Source organism: Chenopodium quinoa, unplaced genomic scaffold (assembly GCF_001683475.1).
Source record: "Chenopodium quinoa cultivar QQ74 unplaced genomic scaffold, ASM168347v1, whole genome shotgun sequence".
Classification (NCBI taxonomy): domain Eukaryota; kingdom Viridiplantae; phylum Streptophyta; class Magnoliopsida; order Caryophyllales; family Amaranthaceae; genus Chenopodium; species Chenopodium quinoa.
This window is the reverse complement of record NW_018742204.1, coordinates 23,335,890-23,358,655: the sequence shown is the minus strand read 5'-3', so window position 1 is coordinate 23,358,655 and position 22,766 is coordinate 23,335,890. Positions and strand designations below refer to the sequence as shown.

Here is a 22,766-nt window from a genome sequence, read left to right as displayed (position 1 = left end):
TTTAAACATCCAAATTACAGTCATAAAAAAACTTGCAATGTATTGCTCTCTTTCGTATAATTGAAGACGGTACATAGTAATTTGTACACAATGACCCTTTTCACAGAGATCCACTCTCAAAATACAATATTAACATGTAATTAACGTAAAAGATCAATATATAACTGGAGAGCAAAATCCAAATCAACAATCCTTCGTTTATATTGAGAAACTAATTTGTAAAAGAAACAAAATAAAATTTGATTAAGGTACAATGAATAGGATCTATGAATAATTAGCAATACATCAGAAGTTATGTCCAGTATCAACTTTAATTACTTTCATCCATTTGAAAGAGAAATCTACGCACCTCCCCCTAGATACCTGAACAAAATTGGCAAACAAAAGCATATCAAATAACCATTAGTGTTTGTAAATAAAATGTTGACAATTATATCATTGTAACCCAGCAAGATGTTAGATTTTTCGATACACTGTCATAAAGATAAAGTTCAGGCAGGAAAACAAGGAGAGAAATATTAGGCAAATAACTGCACAGTAAGCTTGACATCAAGCCTGGGAGCAAATGGGAATGGGAATGGGAATGGGAAGGTTAATAAGTTTAAAGTAGCAAAAACGGAACTATTCACGTGAAACAACAGTATGGCTGTGCATTCGACTCAGCTCCACCCTCCAACTCTCCCTTCCCCAAGTCCATGTCCTACTGCTATGAGAGACTACATGTCACTTTTGAACAGGGAGTTGGAACTCTGGCAAATAATAAATATTTTTGAGTTTTACTTGATGAACGGGGAGTTGGAACTCTTTGGCAAATAATAAATATTGTCAGTGACCTACAGACCATGAATCTGTCACTAAACAGAACAAAGCCTAATTAAACTTTATCGAAGAAAATTAAGAGAAAGGGACAGATGATTGGCAGGCTTACAGATGGCCAGAGAAAGCAGATACATTTTAAAGCCTATCAATTAGTATATACTTAGAACTAGCTTAGCATATGTAAGAATTAAGACGATTTCAAAGAATCAGCAATAGAGTCAGAACTCTCCGTCAAAAAAAAGAAATAAGACGATTCCAAAGAATCAGCAATAGAGTCAGAACTCATAAGATGTCTTATTTTCGTTTGACTTACTCTATGTTCATTGGACTACCATAAATTATATTAAAGGTTTACGGATATATATCAAGTTATCCATTAGACCTATTTCAGCTTCCTCCTAGAATTTATGTTGGATAGATAAAAGATCAAGATTATAATATTAACAAGTGGGGAAAAAAAATTAGCCCACATCAAGCAATACTTGTTGATGCAAGATATTTTATGGTGTGCAGATGCAGTATATAAAAGTCACCAAGTCAGACATCAATCTTAGTGCCAAAAAACTAACTTTCTTCCAGAGCTACATCCAAGCTAAGGACTCTTTCCAGAAACTGGAACTAGAATCATAAGCACTAAAGCACCAACAATGACACTCATAATCAGATCCAACAAAAGCAGCATAGCGCTTTTTCAAACAACTTTATATGAGCTTGGGGAGAGAAAACTATTGTCCATGCAATGGCTCCAGAAAGACAGGCGTATAAATTATGGGCGTTATATGACTTTCACAGCATAAAAGAGGGCCAAATTGGCGACCACCAGTAAAATAGAAGAAAAGGAAGGCCAAATTCTATTCTGATGTTACCACTTAACATTACAATAGCATAACATTCAGTGTATTCAATTATTTCAAAAAAAAATTGGAATAATAATATAATAAAAAAGTACAAACCAAACAAGACCCTTATTAAATAGATGCATATCCTGTCATTGTTGATTGAGAATGAGCATAAGCCAAAAAAAATTAAAGAAATACAAATGGATACATCAACTTTTCGTGTGGTATATTAAAAGAAATTGCACAGAGAAACTCAAAATCACATCCTTTGACAAAATTAACAATACTAAACACGTCTTTTCTCCGATTTAGTCAATATTTGATAGTGACAATTTTCCAACTCTCAAAGACTATATAATGTCTAATAGTCAAAATGATGTCTTAATATCCATAGTTTACTTTCCATCATCTGCTATATACATGCTAACCAAGGCCTAAGCAAACAATGAACCAAAAGATAAGTACACAACTACAAATACACTACGAAAAATCAACCAAGTTCGGAGAATTATACCAAGCAATTCATCACTAAACCATATACAGCTAATCCAAGCACTTCATCACTAAACCATAAAAGACTAACTGATAGAGTGATAGATGTATCAACAATGTGATGATTTAAGTTACCTGTTCCAGAATTCAGATACTTGTCGTAGCCCATTGTAGAAAATAAACCACATTAAGACAATGATTAGTGTATCTGTTCAGGATAAGGAGCTCAATAATAAACTGAAATGTACAAAGTGGTTAGTATGAATTATGAAACTAAGAATGAAATCAACAGATGCAAAACTTGCAAGCCTAACAAAATCCTAGCCCCGCACGAAGAATGGCAAACTTGACATTGTTTATGAATTTTGTAAAAGCAAGTAATATCTCCCAGATCCCCCTCAATTAACAGTAGAGATTGCAAAACCATCTTTGCATCTCTTAAAATCATATCACTTAATATGAACATAGTCATCACTAACTCAACTACAGTCATCTGACTCATCTCAAATCTATTATCAGCATCATATACAGACACCAAAGAGACATTGAAATGACTGCAACAATATCACAATAAGACTCATTTTGGATAACAAGAACATCCAACCAATATCTAATAAAAAGATTCATAAACCTTGAACAGACTGATAGCATAAGCAACCGAAAAGGCCAAATAAGAATTAAGGATGTGAACCATCGGGCAAATTTTGTCACCTTGAATCCTTCATGAGAATGTGGAAATGCACAGAGTATGATAACAACAACAACAACAACAACAACAACAACAACAACAACAACAACAACAACAAAGCTTAGTCCCAAAATGATAACATGTTAACAAATTCATTTGTGAAAACTTTTCTATATAATGTCAAAATTCATAAAGATTGCAGTTTTTAGGCAGTTGCATTCCCATGAGTAATTGTGTAACAGGGATAGTTATTCATGCTTCGCAGTATATGTTAGGCTATTAGCTTGTAAATATGAAAACTGTCATTCCTTACTCTCAATACTTATTAACACTCACTTCCTCGTTTCCCTATCACCAGTTTCTAACTACATAACCCCTCAAGGCCAGAACATCTAATTCTCAGGCCCTCAAATTACAATAGGTTTATAATGAAACTTACATGCACAGATATGGCATATACCTAATAAATCATATACCATCGTAGAACTTCAAAGCCTTTCTGATTCAAAACATGAAGGTTTTTGGGGTAAATAATCGGAGTTGTCTTCCATGTTTAAAAAATTGTGAGCTCAACAAGTTCATTGAGGCTTCCTTTCCATCACTATAGGAGCATAAATCAACACTCAAAATTCCCAGGAATGAGTTGAATTTTTTCAAAGGCTGCCTAAACTTCTGTTCACAACCCCTATAATCTCTTGCTGCAACATCGGTATCACCCCTTTTCAAACATCAAAAGAATGGAACCAAATTGCTATCTGGAATATTTTTGTCAATTTTCTTATCATTGATTTTTTTTTTTCTTTGATCTCCACCAACAATGGTGGTTTCCCTCCATCAAAGACCAGTGCAAATGGCATACCCGAGTACCCCGACCTCATAACAAACCCATACCCTCTTTCTCTTCCAACAAATGAGCCCCATCCTCCTCTCGGTCTTCATCATCATGGGTTCTATGACATTTTATAAGATTCATCAATCTTGCACATACCTACAGGCTAGCAGTATAGACATAGTATATGAACATAAGCCAATTACCCCAGCGACACCTAAAAACAGCAATAATTCTGAATTTTAACATCACTTGAAAGGGTTTTGCTCAAATTATTATGCTCCACATGTTAATTCATACTCCTAACCTCCATAAAATTACACCCAATTGACCCAATATCATTTAAGAAGACAAAACTTTTCCATTGGTTCTTATCCAATAATCCACAAAGCAAACTTTGTCGGGTTCAATTGTACATCAGCATATATTTTGTATATAATATTTTAGCTGCTGATATTTAACACGCATAGTTTTTGAGGTTTCCATGAACTAAACAGATGTAGCAGTGGAAGCAGTACTCATCCTCAAATAATGCTATGCGCCTGTACTTTATCGTAGATTTATAGTAGTTTCTGAATTCAGACACCTAGTCTAGGGGTGGAAACACATCAAAGCAAAAATGATACTTCACAAATCCACTACAACAGTCCAAGGCGACATGTTAAATAGCATAAACATGTGGAGGCCGCAAATAATACAAAAGTAACGCTCCCACCAATCTAACATATCAAGGCAAATTGAAATGCATGACAAAGAAGAGAAAAAAAAAATATGCAAAGGATACTGAAAAGGTAACGCTCCCACCAATCTAACATATAGAGTCCAAAAGTAACATTGTATAAGTAGATCTTACGTTGCACCCAATTCATGATTTCTCAAGGACCTTCACCTGTGAAAACCTAGAGCAATGTCATATTCATGATTTTTCTATACATGAATTGAAAATTTGTATCATAAATAATCTACAACTAGTTATAATGATTCACTAAGCACAATCAATCACCTTTCACAAATACAGAGCAGCAAATAACGTTTATTTGTATGTCACTTGTAGTAAAACCAAAAAAGCCAGGAATCACTTACACTATGTTTGGATAGAGAGAAATGGAGGGAAAAGAGAAGAGAAAAGGAGAGATACATTATCCTTTGTTTGGATATCTAATGCAAGGAGGGAAGGGAAGGGAATTAAAAAGATCTGTTTTCCTTCCCCTTTTAATAAATCAAATCTCTCCATTGTTGGAGAGATTTGGAAGATAAATGGAATTTCACCTTCTCCCTTTCCCTTCACTCTTTTTCTTTCCCCTTCCTTTCTCTTCACTATTGTTATCCAAACATATTGTTAGTATTATTGTCATTGCAACTCTAATTGTCTAAAGCCAAGTTAACATACTATGCATATTAGAAAAGTACAGCTATTATTCTAATTTGTTACCCATCATATGCCTCTTGCATATTTCAACACTTTTTGGCTTTATTATATTGAGAAAGTAGTTAGGGTGAATAGCGACAAGAGAGACATCACCTGAACTACATTCAATTTTCCAATTCTTATCCATTTGATAATCCCTATTTTGGTGCAAAGGAAGACCACTACAATGAGTTCAATCTCTTTTATGTAACAAATCGTTTAGAAATATGAGCTATAAAATCAGTATATACCATGTCTTAATCCCTACATAATTTAATTCAAGGAAGGAAAAAAAGGTCCATTGGTTTTGTTTTTTTTTAATCCAATGATCCACAAATCATCCACACGTGGGAGACGACAAAATAAAAAGCTAAATCAATTAGAAAATAATGCTATCTAAGAAGATGTCATCACCCTAGTTCATGGTGACGAAATGTTGAAATGAAGTTTCAACTTGAGTGCGGGCAACAATTTTTCTACCTCTCCCAATCCCCGCATAGCTGAAAACATTGATCCCTCCCCAACCAAGATCAATGATGTAACTACGACCAAGTAATCAAATAATTTCAATTGCAACAATAAAATTGGCAACTTAGGGTGCAATTCATTCACCGATTTAATTTCAAACTTTTTTACTAGCTAAATCACCCATCTCATGCGGCAAACAATCACTGTCAATACCCATAATCATTCCATTTACCTTATACTCCATATGTGTTGTTAACAATGTTGCATCTAACTTTAGATTAGGATAATACATAACATAATGCACTTAGATATAGACAATATAGTATCATAACAACTACCCTACACATCAAACTCCATAAAATACATGTATTGCTAAAATCAAACAAGTTCTCAATCATAATCACATCCTACCAAATTTGAGGTTTTGCTTATCAACCTTAAAACAAACAAACGTAATTAATTCTGGGTCAAATTAGATGGGAAATTGAGATCTAAATTCACTCATAAAATCAGAAATAATAAAAGAGTAAGAAATTAAATTAAATTGAACAATAAAGGTCATCAATTTTGCAAATCATGGTATGAATTTTTCGGGGTGGAAAAAAAAAGGGAATTATTAAACGTAATCCTGAATAATTCATTAACAAAGTTTCAAAATTTATGAAGAACAATTTGGTACTTTGTATAATTTAGAGCACAAAATAAAAAATAAAATAAGAAAAAAGAAAGAGCGAAAATTGGTGGAATTACCCGGTGAAGATGATGAGAGGGGAGGAGTTGAGCGAATTCGAATTGAGTGGTTTGATGAATTGAAGTTACTGGGTCTACCAGCCCAACGTGGTAGAGGTTAGTTTTTCTTAATCAAATTTCAAGGGAATAAGCAAACCCATGTGCAACTTTTAGCTCGATTTTTTTTTTTTAAGGACATTTTTTACTCGACTTAATAAAGCCAACTTTGCTCTATGAAACAAATAACTGGTATGGCCTCAAAACGAACAAGGGATATGGGCGTATGGCCTCGAAGAAATACAATGGAGTATTACCCTCAAAAGTCAAAACGAACAAGGAGTATGGACGTATAGCCTCGAAATGGAGTATAAGGGCTAACGAGAAACTCTACCACGAAGGATAATCTATGGAACTATAAGGGTGAAATTCATCCACCAAAAAAAAAAAGGGGTGAAATTCAATCTTTGTTTGCTAACCAATTTGCATTTTTATTCTGTGTGCAACTAGTTTTTGTTGCGAAGACGAAGCACTGACATATAGCCAATTTCGAGCTCAATTTGGATCTTATGAACTAAATTAGAGGTGATAAATATTGGCCTAACTCGAAAATAGAGTGGGTTTGGGCAAGCCTAGAACCCGACCCAAAAAACTACGAAAAGCCCGCTACTTTTTGTGGGTTTGGGCACGACATATCTTGTAAGGCCCCTATAACCCGATTTATTAATCACCTCTAGACTAAAAATGGCTCCTGTAGTCTTCAAAAAAAATTGGCCCCTATTACCTTGATGAAACTTTTCTTGACCACGTAAATCGATGAAAAAAAATTAAATTGGGTGGCAATGTACTCCTTCGCTTTTTTATAGTTGCAACAGTTTGACTTTTACACTGTTCATGTGTTTCACTCTAACTAGCTTTGATGATTTAGACTTAAGCCAAAATATAGTCATGTGGTTACTTCTTTTTTTGAGGGCTCATGTTGTTACTTCTTAGATTCATCTCTATTGATACTATTTTTAACATTAAATGTATATAATATTTACATATTGTTAACTAAAGATATTAACCATTAAAATCATGCATCGCCAAACGTGAAAAGAAAAGTGTTGCAACTATTAAAAAAAACAAAGGAAGTACAATGTATTACTCCTACATTTAGGCTGCAATTTGCAATTTTTTTTTAATAATTGTAATTTGTAAAATACAAACTTTAAATAGTTGCAATTGACAAATTTTCTACTTGTAATTACCGATAAAAATCATTCAAGTCTAGTAGACGTTCAAAGTGGACACAACACAAGCCACTATACTAGTATACTTTAAGTGTTTAACTTGTAGTCCGTACTTAGTTTCAAACACCATCCCATAACTCCATAAGGCCATAAGTTGATGTTCATGGGTCATTGAGAAGGGTTGGCTTCCTCTCTGTCGTTTCATACTTCATATCTAGGGCTAAAAAATCCCATGTCCCAGAATACCAAAACCATGATCAATTATATTTCCACTGTTTCTTTTCAGGCGATGATCTGCAACATTACAAGAATGCACACTTACTGTTCGATGAAATGACTCAATGAAAAAACCCACCTGAGAAAGTTGTTTGAGATGTTAACAACAACAATAAAAAAACACTTTTTGTTGATTTGAATTGCCAAAAATGTTGAAGATTGTAACTTACAACGTTAATGGCATCCGACAAAGGATAACCCAGTTTGGTTCTCTCCTTAAATTACTCGATTCTCTCGATGCTGATATCATCTGCTTTCAGGTTTTTCTTTCTTATACTCTATTTTCTGGGGAATTAAAGTATAACTAATTGAATTTATTATTTGGTTTGATTGATTTAAAGTTTCGAAATTTAGGAGATTAAAGCAACAAAGCAAGAGCTTACTGCAGATTTGATTATGGCTCAAGGGTATGAATCCTTCTTTTCTTGTACTCGTACCTGTGGAAAAGGTCGCACTGGTTATTCAGGTATCATTTCTTTGCCCAATTTCCCTCCATTTTTCTTGGCGGGGTTTTTATATTAGCTCGATATAACTAGTTAATACCCGAGTCATGCTCGATTATTTTAGTTAACCGATATTTGAAACAAAAAAAAGTTGGCATTAATGGTAATTTCCAATGCAAGCATTTATAAATAAGTACCCGATAAGATCCATTTTGATATGCTTTTCTTACTAGAGAATTTAGTAGGGAAAAGTGAATTTCGCTTTTGTATGGTGTATAGGTGTTCATTTTTCCTTAAAGTGGAATATGGAACTGAGTATGCTAATGCTCACCTATATGAATGATTCCTTCTGAGTTGCTTATAAATTTTAAGCATGTTTCTTTATATCAAGTGAAGTGAGTAGCATATCTATCATTCTACCTTTGAAATGTGCTAACATGAGATAGCATTTGTAGGTGTTGCAACGTTTTGCCGTGTAAAATCAGCCTTTTCTAGTACGGAAGTGGCATTACCTGTGGCTGCAGAAGAAGGCTTTACTGGTCTTTTAGATACTTGTGGAAATGAATCTAGTGGCGAGCTGTTTTCTGACTTGGAATGCCTTAAGGAGTTTCGAAAAGATGATCTTTTGAAGATCGACAGTGAGGGTCGCTGTGTCATCACAGATCACGGTCATTTTGGTACCTAGACAAGGCTGTCATACTATTGATCATTTCATATATTAGCATACAAGCTGTGTTGTAGTGATTTAAAATTTGAAACTATGCAATTCATCCTAGGGTTTCACTTCATTTTCCATGATCCTGCACACTGATTTTATATTATGTTTCAAGTTCTTTTCTGATTATTTTGATCTTATTGAAAGTTTTTCAACAATATTTGTAAAGTTGCTTTGTTGGAATTGCAGTTCTATTTAATGTATATGGACCTAGAGCAGCTCCTGAAGATGAGGAGAGGATTCAATTTAAAGCCAACTTCTTCAAGATTATGCAGGTATATGTGTTCTGATATCTGATATATATACTTCCCATTGCTCTCTTGTGTTGCCAAGAACTTTGGACTTTGGAGTACAGTTTTTATGCATATATGTTTTAGTCAATTACATGCATCAATTTTTTCGCTGTTTAATACTCTGTCCATAAAGTTGGCTACACTTTGAAAATTTAAAGAAATGAAGGATTGTGCATTTATCTCTTGTGTTTTACAATAACTAGTGACAGAAACAATATCTGTGCCTGATAACAGTGTAAGGTAAACCATAATATAGGGCAACTAAAAAAAATAAAATTACAAGTTTTATGGGATGAAATGAGTTGTAACTAGAGTTTCAGTGTGTATTCTTACTTGATGTGAATGATGTCTTGTTGAGTTGCTAATATATTCCTCTCAAGGACCCATGCTATTCCAATGCTTAAGATATATCTGGAAGTTGGACATAGGATCCTCTGATATAACAAACTGACTACTTTACAGGCAGTTTTATATTGTTACAGAAATGATAAGGAAAATTTAGTAACTTTCAAGAGTAGGATCAAAGATTCTCTTTTCTTAAGATAAATTACAATTTTCATTTAGCATTATAGACAGGCTATCTGACTGTCTGTCTGTTTGTCTCTTTGTGTTTGTGTTTATTGGACTTTTGAAATATGAAGTTTTTTGTAGAAAAGATGGGAATTGCTTCAACAAGAAAAGAGGCGGATAATTGTAGTAGGGGATTTGAACATTGCTCCTTCTGCTGTAGATCGCTGTGAACCTGGGCCAGACTTTGAGAAAAATGAGTAACTATCAATCTTCTGATTTTTCAACTTATGTGGTTGGCTTTTGAAGCATTCACCAATCTCCTTTTCTTTTCTCCTTCTGTTTCTCTTGTTAGGAGAACAAAATTAGACTGTCAGCTTTTCTAAGATAATGTTTATGCCTTTTTTATAGGTTCCGTAGATGGTTTAGGTCTTTGTTGGTGAAAAATGGAGGTCCCTTTCTTGACCTTTTTAGAGAAAAACATCCAGAAAGGTTTATAACCTCTTTACATTATGTTTTATTCTTTGCTATACAAATCATAAGTCTATGGAGCTTACATATTTTTGCAATGATCTAATTTTTTAATCATCTTCTTCTCACGCAGGGCTGATGCATATACATGCTGGCCGGTACATACAGGTGCTGAAGAGTTTAATTTTGGGAGCAGGATTGATCACATCCTTGCTTCTGGTGTATGCTTACACCACATGCAGGGCAATGATGATCATAACCTTGCTGTTTGTCATGTTGAAGAGTGTGATATAATGACACAATTTAGAAGGTGGAAGCCTGGAATCTCATTGAGGTATATGATTGATGATCTAATTCTTGGCAGAAAGTGGGGCATGCTACATGATCTTGAATGTCAAATTGATATTGCTAGAATTTGGTATATGTATGTTAATTGGAGGCAGGATTTGTTATGAGCAAGAAAAGGGAATGAGAGTCTTTTCTAACAATTGCCACCAAATAAAACTATTTTATTACTATAATTGATACTTTTTATTGATTTTCTTTTGATCCTTCTATTTCATTGAAATTGTGTATAAAAAAATCTTTATATTCTGTTTATATTGAGAAAAATATAGACATAAAGCATGGTTTGAGGTACTCTGGATGAAAATAATATATGTCCTCCTGAGTCTTGATATCAACTCTTTGTATAACAAATAGTTATAGTTTACTGTAGATCTGATATAATGTTTACTAAATTGTTACTCCCTTTGTCCCAGTTTATAGTTCTTGTTTGTGTTTTCTCATGATATTTAAGAAATGGGAGGAGAAAGTGGATGAAGTACATGAAAAAAAAAAAGTGAAAAGTACATTTAAAGACAAAAGTTAGAGAGAGAAAATGGAAAAAAGTACAAGACAAGTGGAAAATTCAAGATAGTTTAGGAAGTACGATGAATAAAGTTAAAGAATGAGGTATAATGGTCTTTGCATACTATCCAAAAATAGAAACAAGAACAACATTTTGGGTCTCCAATATAGAAAAACAGGAACTATAACGTGGGACAGAGGGAGTAATTGTTTTGAGATAGCATATTCTTGGCTAGTACGTCATAGATTAGCTTATTAAATTTGGGATCATCATTCCCTGCAATCTCACTATTATGTTCTGCCCTGTTCTATAGCTGGAAAGGAGGTAGAGCTACTAAACTGGAAGGTTCTGATCATGTTCCTGTGTTTGTTACACTTAAGGATATTCCTGATATTCAAATCCACAGTACACCACCTCTATCCGCCAGATATATGCCAGAGATTCGTGGGTCACAACAAACTATTGGTATGTGACTTTTTCCTCTTGTCATTTGATGATGCTGTGAGCATATTTTTCAGTCAACCATGGTGTTCATATACCGATGTTTGCACATCTTATCTATTGCACAAGTGCACAACTTCCAAGCATCGAAAGTAGAACTATATATAGCGGTTAGAGATCTCTATCTTAAAATAGCAAAACATGAACAATCGTGTAGAACTGAGATATTACCGATGACATGAAAACCAGTATGTGCTTTTAAGGTGGAACTCCTAGCATCCTGGAGCTTCTCTTTCTTTTTTGCTGATATGCTGTTGGTTTTGCTAGTTGCCTAGTTGGTTGCATAGTTTTAGCTGCATTTTCTTATTTCAGAGGAAACTTTTTGTGACTGCCTAATTCTTACTGAGTAGATGTTTATGGTTGTTGTATCAAGTTGTATCAAATTGTATCTCCTCTCTTAACTGTTTTCCATGTAAGGAATGTTTTAAATCTTCCGTCTCTCTAATCTTACCTTTACACTGGTCCTTCATTTTCTTTCAATTTCTTAGCTTGCTCTAAGATTAGAGAAAGGGGCAGGGGTCTACTCTTGCATGTACCTGCTAGCTCAATTAGGTTGCCACTAATAGCAATATGGCTGCTGGAGTGTCTGGTGTGTGGAGATAACTATGTACAGGCAGGTCATGCTGCAAGTGTTGTTTTAGACTTTAAAATAGAAGCTTAAATTGGCAATATGAAAAATATTGCTCAGTGCCATAGACTCTTAGGTAGTTAGGTGTTCTCTTTCTACTCCCTAGTGTTGGACCATTGTCTCTTATAGATCCCACAATTTTTGCTTCATCATTTACAGGATCGATTCATCTGTCCGAAATTTGTAATTCAGCTCTACATTTTATGCAGTGTCAATTTTGATGAAAAGACAGATGACTGAAAGAGTTGGTGCTGGTACGCTAACAAGTCCAGCCACACAAGATGAAGATGACATCGATTTAATCGGAAGGGTTGAAGAAGCATCTTATTCTTGCAGTGTATCAAGCACTGGTTTAAATACACTATCATCTTCAGTGGTGAATTCCAGTGAAATTGAGCCCAGTGCTTCCAAAGTAAGCCAAGATGTGGCCACAGCGGGAAATCGGCTGACCCAATCAGTACCAGGTGTTCCAAAGAAGAAGAAAGTGAAACAAAATCAACATTCTCAACTCTCATTGACATCCTTTTTTCAAAAAATTCCTAATACTCGTGAAAATGTGGAAAAGTCTACCAAGGATGCATCAGATGACCTAGAAAGTACTGTCATGTCTCCTGATTATGTGAAAGAAACAACAGAAACTATCAACAAGGAAGGAAATTTTGATGAAAGTGCTTCTTCTCAAGAGCATAACCCTCCAACTGATTGCTGTCCTGAAAATGAAAGAAAGACTGCTGTTATGGAATGGCAAAGGATTCAACAACGTATGCAGGATAGCATACCTCTTTGTCAAGGGCATCGTGAACCCTGCGTTGCTCGGGTTGTAAAAAAATCAGGTCCTAATTTTGGGCGAAGATTTTATGCTTGTGCACGAGCTGAGGTAAAATCTTTATTTTTAGTCACATAATAATCTTTAATACCTATATAAAATTCTTATAAAGTTATGCTAAGGTGATGAGGTTACAAAGATAATTTTCGCTGTTACCAATTCATTTATCTGATTTGAGATTTTCTTACATCTAGTCCGCCTAAGTTTGTTCTCTAAATCACTTTGTTCAGTATATTTTTTTCTCCAACGATTCCTGTAGCATTACTTGTTTTAAAGATTAAGATTATAATGCAGTTTATGAATGTGGTTGAGGGTATTGGTTTATTGGTACTTAAAATGGACATTATTCATGCAGGGCCCTGCATCAAATCCTGAAACTAGATGTGATTTCTTTCGATGGGCTGGCTCAAATTCAAGACAGAAAAAATAGTCTGACACTATCTGCAAGGAATTCGAGTTCAGATGTAAATGACCCGTCCTAAGTCTGGTTTTTGCTATCTATTTAGGATACTGTTATTTCTTCATTGTGTGTTTCCCAGTTCTGATAATTATATTTGCACTTGTTGACATCTCTTGCGATCATGCCCTTGTAATTTTAGTCCCTTAGGATTTAGCTTCATCGTTCTGTTGTACCATGTAAATCCTGTAAACGTTATATCCCAGTTAACCTTCAATTGTTCAATGTATCTTTGCCATTCACTGCATCAATATGATGAAAGCTTTTCACATTTCATTCGTACGGTTTTTGAAGTTCTGACTGTTGATGCAGCTTGCTCAGCTATTCGATATCTACGCACTGATGGAAATAATTTGATCTGAACTTAATTATTGTACGGTTTTATCTAAGTTTCAATTCATAAAAAACAACAGTGATGTAAGTGTGATTTTTTTTAAAGGTTCCAATTCATAAAATAAAAAAAAATAAAAAATGACAGTGACGTAAACATATTTATCTTAACCAATTAAACTAGTTGGCATCTATGTAAAATTATTGTACTTTTATGTCAGCCGACATTCTAATTCAAAATTAGCTCCAAAATTTCTTAAAGTAGAAAGATAATCAATACTCCCTATGTAAACAAAACAATGAAAATCCACATTAAATGAGTACATGTTTCAAAAACAAATGGAGTATACAATCTAGGGCTGAGCAAAACTACCCAAAAACCCGTTCCGTTATCGTTCCGAAAATTAGGGTACCCGATCCGATAACCATAACGGTTCAGGTACCCGTTCCGATAATTTGTTATCGGGTATGGTTTTTGGGTATCATTTTAAAATTAACGGTTACCCATTCCGTTCCGATAAGCAATTATTTTGTTTTTTTTCCAACTTAAATCTATCTTTTCAATATTTAAACTCTTACATTACTTCATATTCACTATATAATATCAATAATTAGTAATGTTATTAATAATTTGGTCAAGATCATGTGGTATTGTTGTTAATTAGTGTTAAAAAAATATCATAATAACTAATTTTTTAAGTTTAATTATCACTATTGGATACTTTATTGGGTACCCGATAATCGTTCCGAAAATCCGGGTACCCGAAATCCGGATATCCGAACTTATCGGTTCGGGTTATGGATATCACTTTTAGTGATATTGGTTATCGGGTACCCGAACCGTTAGTACTAATGGTACGGGTACCCTTCCCATGCTCACCCCTACAATAAACAAATACTAAATCCCTTAAGAAAAAATCAAGAATCCAAAATAAATGAATACAGATATGTTTTTTTTTTTTTTTTAACTTCTGAGCAAAACATAGTAGATTTCAACAGAGCGGAGGTGAGCAAAAAAGGCATAAATATTTCTGAACACAATAGGAGTCCACACTAATTCCCTCGTCGTCAAATGGATAACTAATAGGAAACTTATATAATCAAAGAATGAGTCACAACCAAAACAAATCAATCCTTTTTTAAAACAAAACAAAACAAACAAATACCATCATTTCATCATACTAGTATTTTTTTTTCTTGGTACCCCTTAAAATCCGCCCCCACCTAAATCCGTTACACCACTTCTCACCAAAACTACCTTCATTTCAAATCTTCCTCCAATGCTCTCATTTTCTCTCTCCTCCGTTTTTTTTAAATCTCCCAAAACCTTCCCCGGAAACTTCTCTACTACTCCAGAATCTTCCAGATTCCGACGCTCTTTCGCCGTCGCTGCCACCGCCTCCCCGGAAACCTCCGCCAATTCCTTCTACGAAGTCCTCGAGATTCCGATCGGCGCAACCAACGAGGAGATCAAAGCAGCTTATCGAAGACTTGCCAGGTCTTGCCACCCTGACGCCGCCGCTCGCGGCGAGGTTAAATCCGCCGACGAGTTCATGAGAGTTCACGCCGCGTATTCCGTCTTGTCGGACCCCGACAAACGCGCTGTCTATGATCGGGAGTTGTCGCGGTATTCCCGACCGCCGGGGAGACCGTTTCCCGGATTGTCGAATTCTCCGACGTCGTCGTTTTGTAGGGTTCCGAGGCGGAATTGGGAGACGGATCAATGCTGGTGATGATGAAATTGATGACGATGTTTTTGAAAAAAGTCAAGCCTCCTCACATTTTAGATTTTTTTTTTTTTTTTGGGTGGTTGTAAATGATTTGAAATGAGTTTATTGACCTTAATTAAATACAGTAATTAGATTAGATAAAATATGATTATGTGAGTGAGATTGATCAAAATTACTATCTTAACTCCTAAGTATATTATGGAGAATGTAAATTATGTAATGATAGATGTTTTTACCAAGTGATATTGTACATAAAATTGTTATATTCTCTTTGTCGAGTAATATAGTGGATGTCTTCTAAAATGTTACATTTGATTTTCATAGTTTTTGCTTTTACCATTTGTGTCAATTATTACACACTCGTCTACTAGTGAAGTACATTTTATTGCTCGTGAAAAGTAAGAAATAAGCACTATTATGACTTTATGAAATAGAGGGAGTATTGTGTTCTTAATTTTAACTTTATTTATTTATTTATTTTTAAGCCGCACAACCGATTAGTTATTATTCATACTTAGGCTATAATCAAACACAACAATCTCCTCCACCACACTTGGACAACCCCCTATCCACACTCTTGTCGAGTACTCGATTCTAAGGTGAGCCATAACATGAGCATGATGAGCTACACAATTAGCATCCCTACAAACATGAACAAACTCTCTTTAGTAATGAATTGTATGTAAATTAATAAAAAATACTAGGGTTTATATTAAATGACTGTATAAAATTATGGATTAGATATCGACAATATTAGGTACTATTGTACATTAGTACTCCGTATTTAGTACTATCTTCCCTATATCATTGCTATCTCATTTTTTTTTTTTTTTTTTTTTTCCTTTGGTCTTGTTCACCTTCATGTCAAGTTGCCAAAAAATTAATATCACGAGGCTTCAACTTATGATATACTTGCCATAACAATAGACTTGACTCATTGGGACCATAAAGCATTAATTCGATATAATAGACGGAGTAGTGATATATATGAAATGTAAGAGATATTTTGTAAATTCTTGAGGATATACTATAAAGTTAGAGGATAGTGAAGTATGAATGAAATTAGAGAAAATGAGGTGGAGAAAGAAGGAAATGAGAGAATTGTTGAGCAATCACAATATGGTGATTGTGATTTGTGATTGCTCGAGATAAGAGTCGAAATGATTTAAAACTTCCAATTGACGATAATGTAAGAAAAATGCTAATAAATAAGTTTTCCTAGCTAAGTAAAACTTTTTAACGGAAGTAAACAAGTTTTCAGCTTATATTTATTCAAAATAATATGACGTACTCCTAAGAAACAATTACTTATAATTATTAAATCTCTATAGATGTGCGATATGAATCACATACCAATACACCATATAGTATGTAACTTAATAAAATGACAGCATCAATAGATAGATTTAGTGATAAGATTTAAAAGGTTTGATGATAAGATTTAGTTATTGCCCTCCTAATCAACTTGCAAAGTTGTAATAAATTTGTAATCTCTTACACGAAAGTTACTTGTTTAACTTTAACTTGTAGTATGAAAAATTAAACGATATAGTTTTTGAAAGTTACATAAAAACTAAAATAACCCAAAATAACAATATTTGTAATATCTTCTAGTGATTCCTCAAAACATTTTCTCATCATTATGTTTTTTGAAAGCTACCCTAACAAAGTCGTTTTGCTAGAAATGACATGTATAAGATTAGGAAAACGACACCATGTCACCAAATTAAAGAAGATTAACCAATCAAAAACAAGATTAGTTAAGGATAAAGGAAGTTGTATTAAGAATAATTAAGATACTATTAGTTGACCAATAATAGGAATTAAACAATTTGATGTACTATATGCTTTATCAAATCAGATATAAATAAATAGCAATTGGAGATATTCTTTTCTTTTTTATTATATTACGAAGTATATTTATACTTTTCTTGGGTGAATTAAATAAATTTTTTGTTCGCTTCCGAAGCTACATAATAACATATTATAAATTAAAAAAGCTAATAATATACATAAAATTAGTTTGCTTTTCTGAATATTCCATTATCTACATTTAAATATATCTATATGCTTGATTATTATTTATATTTTCATTGACTTCTTAGTTCCTAATACCTTTCTCTTATTTTATTTTTTAACACCCCTCTTGAATGTCATTGTCTTTTTCTATATTGGTCACTCTTATCATCTTATGTATGTAGACCGTTTTAGTTCTAGAAGCAAATAATTGTAGAATAATGCTATTGAAAATAATATACCTAGTATAACTAATAACTATATAAATACTATAAGAAGTCCTGTCAAAAAAAAATAAAAAAACTATATAAATATAAGAAGTCTTTATTTGCAATACTCTCGATTTAATTAAGGTGAGCATAATTTCTTTCACCAATATAGTCATGCTAAAAGAATGTCGGGAATGTCGTTGCTCATTTAGCTAAAAAATAAGGAGAAATAAACAGTTTTTGTGAACTTTTTTTCACAGAGTATGATGACTTTAGTTATCCAATAACCCTTAATTTGATTTTTACTTTTATCATTTGACAAGTGTTTTGTTTTTTTTTAACATGGAAAAAATAGATATTATGACTTGTAATGATGAAGATTAGAATCAGATTTATTATTATTATTATTATTATTATTATTATTATTATTATTATTATTATTATTATTATTATTATTATTATTATTATTATTATTATTATCTCAAAAACAAAATCATACAACCTACAATAAATTAGTGGGAAGCCGAGATACAATCTGGTCCCCCACTCCTCTAGCTATAGCAAATCCTACCCTAGTGAAGATATGAGCTGCAACACGAGCCCCAATGTCTTGCGTCGACGAGAACCTCTGAATCCGCTTCAGTAACGCAACAGCCTCCTTCTCTAATTCCCCAAGCGAAGAAAAGGAGAAGGGAATGAAACCATATCCAATCACCTGACATCGAGCTTCATACTTAACCCGCTTCCGATGAGCAGCATCAGCCACAACGCGCCCAAGAATAAAGTCAGATAGCCCCGACTGTGTCAAAGGAGAAGACCCTGTCAAATCAACACAGACATCGCGACCACGATCCCATGAATAAAGTAACACATCCGCAGGTCTGAGGGCCTCGTCGTTCCCTCCAGCCTACCCAATGTCAACCTCCTTTCTCGCCGAAATCCCAGAACGATAGCAAACATCAATAAGGGTATCCCGAACGACATTATGCCGATGTTTAATACCCACAATACCAGCACAAGACACCGCGTGATCACCGAAAATATCTCCAGCAAAAACCCTCAAACAAGCAGAGCACGACGTCGAGACAGAGAATAAAGGAACACCCAACCGATAGGACAACACACATCGATAAGTCTTAGCGTTCATCGTCTGACCCAACCCCGAAATAGGAACCGCCCGAAGCCAAGCTGAGGTATGATCACCCTGCTGTGATTTCCATAATGCTGATTGTCGAGGAGTTAAAGAATAAGCAGATTCTGCAGAAGCGGTAATCTTTGTGAAATACATATCTGCCAATTTCTTCATGTGTTTAGGGGCAGCGACCTCACTAGGATTACCCAAAATGTCAGACTCCACTGTTCCATTAAACAAACACAACGCATCCTTAAAGGCTCGTCCAAGACCAACAATGCCAGCATGCCGAAGAAGTTGTGTCTGCAACCCAGCAGACTGCAACCGAGAAGCAAGAAAAGCATAGTGACGAACATCACCTGCAGAATAAACACCAAGCCCTCCAAACGCAAATGGTAAGGTGGCAAGCCGCCACTGCCAATCACCAAACCCAGGCCCCGAAGCGGTAACAATACGCTCCAAGGAAGATCGAAGAGCTCCATCAAAAGTGCGTTGAGCTACCTCAAAAGTAGTAGGAGGACAAGTACGTAATGCAAAGTAGAGTTTTGAAACTCCAGTACATGCCCTAAGTAACAACAGTTCACACTGAGGATCATCAAGCATAGCGACCTTATCCATAAGGACAATTGTCTTGGTCACCCTCTGCATCACAAGGTCACCACTGAAACCAGAATCGGAATTAGCGGGACCTCCAAGCAACCTAACACCACGCAAAGGTCGAGCAATATTAGGCGGAAAGACACCCACCAGCCTGCTTCGAGGGTCTTCCGTAGGCTAGAAAACTTCAGTATTATTATTATTATTATTTTATATATATATATATATATATATATATATATATATATATATATATATATATATATATATATTTTTTTTTTTTTTTTTTTTTTTTTTTTTTTTTTTTTTGTGAACCTCATCAGAAAAGTTTGATGCATGCTATCGAACAACTTGGAGTAAATGATATACCACTTGCAATGCTAAAATACTACTCCTTAGACTTTAGATTTAGGTGTGGTTTAATAACTTAATTCGTTTTCACATGTATACTTAAAGTCATAATACTACCTTTGTTCACATTGAGTGCAATTATTAAGTTTTTTGTTTTTTTTTTTTTTTTTTTTTTTTTTTTTTTTTTTTGGAGAAACATTAAGAATTTTTATATTGTTGTACATAATGTGAAATGGAAGTGGTATTAACTTTTTACATGTTTTTTACTACTGATATAGTCGTATATAATAAAAAATGTTAATGAGTAAATAAAAATATCCACATATTAAAAATCATTTAAACTATAAAAGGGAAAAATTGGAAGGAGCAAAAAGGGTACTTCATTAGTGCATGGGTTCTACACCAAAAAAAAAAATAATAATAACAATAATAATTAAAAAAAAAATGGATTTTGTTTATGACATTCCTCGGGAAAAAAAAAATGTGTGAACCAAGCTAAGCTTGGTCTAACCATAAGGTTTAGGATTCAATCCCCACTAGAGACACTTTGGGGGTAAGGATCCCTTTACCCTTCCCCCTCACTCTCAAAGTGTCTGACCAACAAAAATAAAAAGAGTTACACCCTCCAACGATCAAACAAGTTACTTCACATATAGCGGATGTTTGGTTCAGATAATGAAAACGGAATGGGAAGAGAAAAAATAAGAGAGGGGAAATGAATCATTTAACTATTACCTTTTCATTTGTTTGGTTTGATCATGGAAAGGAAACGGTTAAACTTTACTCGCTTTGTTTGTGTTCGAAAAGGATAAGAGTATTTGTTACACTAAGGGGCCAGGGGGCGTTTGGTTCGAAAAAGGAAATGGAGTAAAAAGGAATCATTTAACTATTACGTACCTTTTCATTTGTTTGGTTTAACTATGGAAAGGGTATTTGCTACCCCAAATTTTTGAGAGGTAACAAATGAGGGGTAACCATTACCCTTAGGTAATGATAATTGTTACCATGCCTTCTGTTTCGGGGTTTTCTGATGTCCTGCGGGAGAGTTACAATTCCGAGACTGGAACCGGACGCCTGTACCTGCAAAATAACGGAGACTCCTGGGAGCTCCGCCTCCAACGGTCAAGTTAGTACTTGATTAAGGAGTAATAAGTGCGGAAATTAAAGGGGGAAGATCTGGTTCCTCTAGGGGAGGAGTGATCAATGTGTTTAGACTTCTCTAGGTGAGAGTCATTAATTGCTGAATCCCCTTTAATGAGGATTAATTAAGTATTTATAGTCTTGAGAAGCGTGCCACTCTCTAGGTTTAGGGTAAACCTAGGGCTGACCGGGCCTCTAAACAGGATTGGGCCTTGTTGGCCGGTTTTCCCATTTGGCATGGGTGGACACGTGGCGTGTCTCAATTGGTCCGTAGAGGACGTATCTGTGATTGACACGTGGCAGGCTCCTATTGGCCTACGTGAAGGACACGTGGTGGAACCTGGTTGGTCCACTTGTCAGACGGTGATTGGTGGATAAAAATCCCCTAATCATTTGCCCCTCACAGGTGGCACGTGACTGGTCACGTGTCACCTGTGACAGGTGCCGCACGGTGACAGGCGACGGCCTGCTACAGGTGTCACCTTGCAAATGGCCGAGAGATTTTCCCGCCCAAATTTTGAATTTGGAAGCGACCCTTCGCCTTCTCACTTTGCCTATATAAGGAAGTGCTGACTTCGGTCATTTTCACATTTGAGAACTTTGCGAGAACATTCGGACCCCTGAACTTGCTCTGACATTTCGGACCTTTTCTGCCTACCGTCTGTTCTGACAAGCCGACTGCACAGGATTTTCAGAACTTCATCAACCGTCACTCGTTCAGGTAACTGTCAGTTCTCTTACTCTTAATTTTTCTTTTTATTTTTTGAAATGGCACCACGGAAGCACACGACACGACCTAAGTTAGTGATCAGCCGGTCACCGGGGACGGCTGAATCTAGGACTAGGAGTGCCGCCTGCCCTTTTCTGGACCCATCTTTGCCCTTTATACAAAGTCCGACTGTATCTGTGTCTATGCAGAACGTGATGGCCAGAACAAAAAAGACTGCTATGATCTCAAACTCGGACGGCTCCTCCCAAAGGGTGCTCATTAGTGAAACATCTGACCAGGCGCCAGATGTAGAAGTGAAACGAGGCGGCTGCCAAGCCGACAGTTCTGAGGGAGGGGTCAAGGTGGTCCCTTCCCATTTCACCGTTGATATGTCTAATTTTCCTCCTGCTCCTTCTAAGGGAGAGGAGGCGGGCCCCTCTGGGAGAGGGGAGGAGTCGTCCTCTTCGGACTCGTTAGAGGACGAGTCCGAGTCCAGCTCTTCTGGCCACGCTTCTCCAGGCTCAGAAGAAAGAAACAGCCGCCTACAAGAGGCGAGGCTTTCTCATGCAGTTGAGAAGGGGGGCAATTGGGCGGAGCCGTCCGCCTCTTACAGAGAGGAAAACACCCCCTACTACTGCACGGTACCCCGGGGCCGGATCGCAGCCATGCAAGACAAAGTGGAGAGCTTTATAGCTAACCACAGAATGGGCCCCGGATTTTTACTGTTCGTGCCGGATCCAGAAGACACTGTCGTCTGGCCGGCTGGTACCAGCTATGATGACGGCTGCTTTGGCTGCTATGTGGCGGCCATCAAAGCTGGACTGCGCTTCCCATTACATCCGCCTGTTCAGCGGATTTTAGATGGGTATGATTTGGGGTTATGGCAGTTAGCCCCCAACTCTTGGGTAAACGTACTCGGCTATGTGGCCGGGTGCGAAATGTACGGGGTGGAGCCAAGCTTTGAGGCTTTCGCCCACATGAACTATCTCAGCCGGACCCCTAAGTCGGGAGGTACCGGCTGGTATCAATTAACAAGCCATAGGGGCTACCTCATGACGAGAGGTAAGGCGAACAAATGGAAGGA

The 22,766-nt window shown here is 35.7% G+C and overlaps 1 protein-coding gene and 1 long non-coding RNA gene across 2 annotated transcripts; one reads left to right on the top strand and one right to left on the bottom strand.

Moving 5' to 3' along the window:
• Positions 1–23: 23 nt before the first annotated feature.
• On the bottom strand, positions 24–6,615 carry LOC110724761. Its single transcript, XR_002512053.1, has 4 exons — positions 6,294–6,615; positions 4,452–4,556; positions 2,286–2,358; positions 24–363 (listed from the first exon to the last, which is right to left on the bottom strand). It is a non-coding gene; the product is annotated as an uncharacterized LOC110724761 (long non-coding RNA).
• Positions 6,616–7,571: 956 nt separating this feature from the next.
• Positions 7,572–13,750, top strand: LOC110724742 (DNA-(apurinic or apyrimidinic site) lyase 2-like). The gene is made up of 10 exons (XM_021904200.1): positions 7,572–8,037; positions 8,132–8,243; positions 8,676–8,897; positions 9,125–9,210; positions 9,880–9,995; positions 10,147–10,227; positions 10,340–10,540; positions 11,370–11,521; positions 12,395–13,062; positions 13,367–13,750. The coding sequence occupies exons 1-10, from the start codon at positions 7,927–7,929 to the stop codon at positions 13,439–13,441; spliced, it is 1,824 nt and encodes a 607-aa protein (XP_021759892.1). The 5' UTR covers positions 7,572–7,926; the 3' UTR covers positions 13,442–13,750.
• Positions 13,751–22,766: the final 9,016 nt, after the last annotated feature.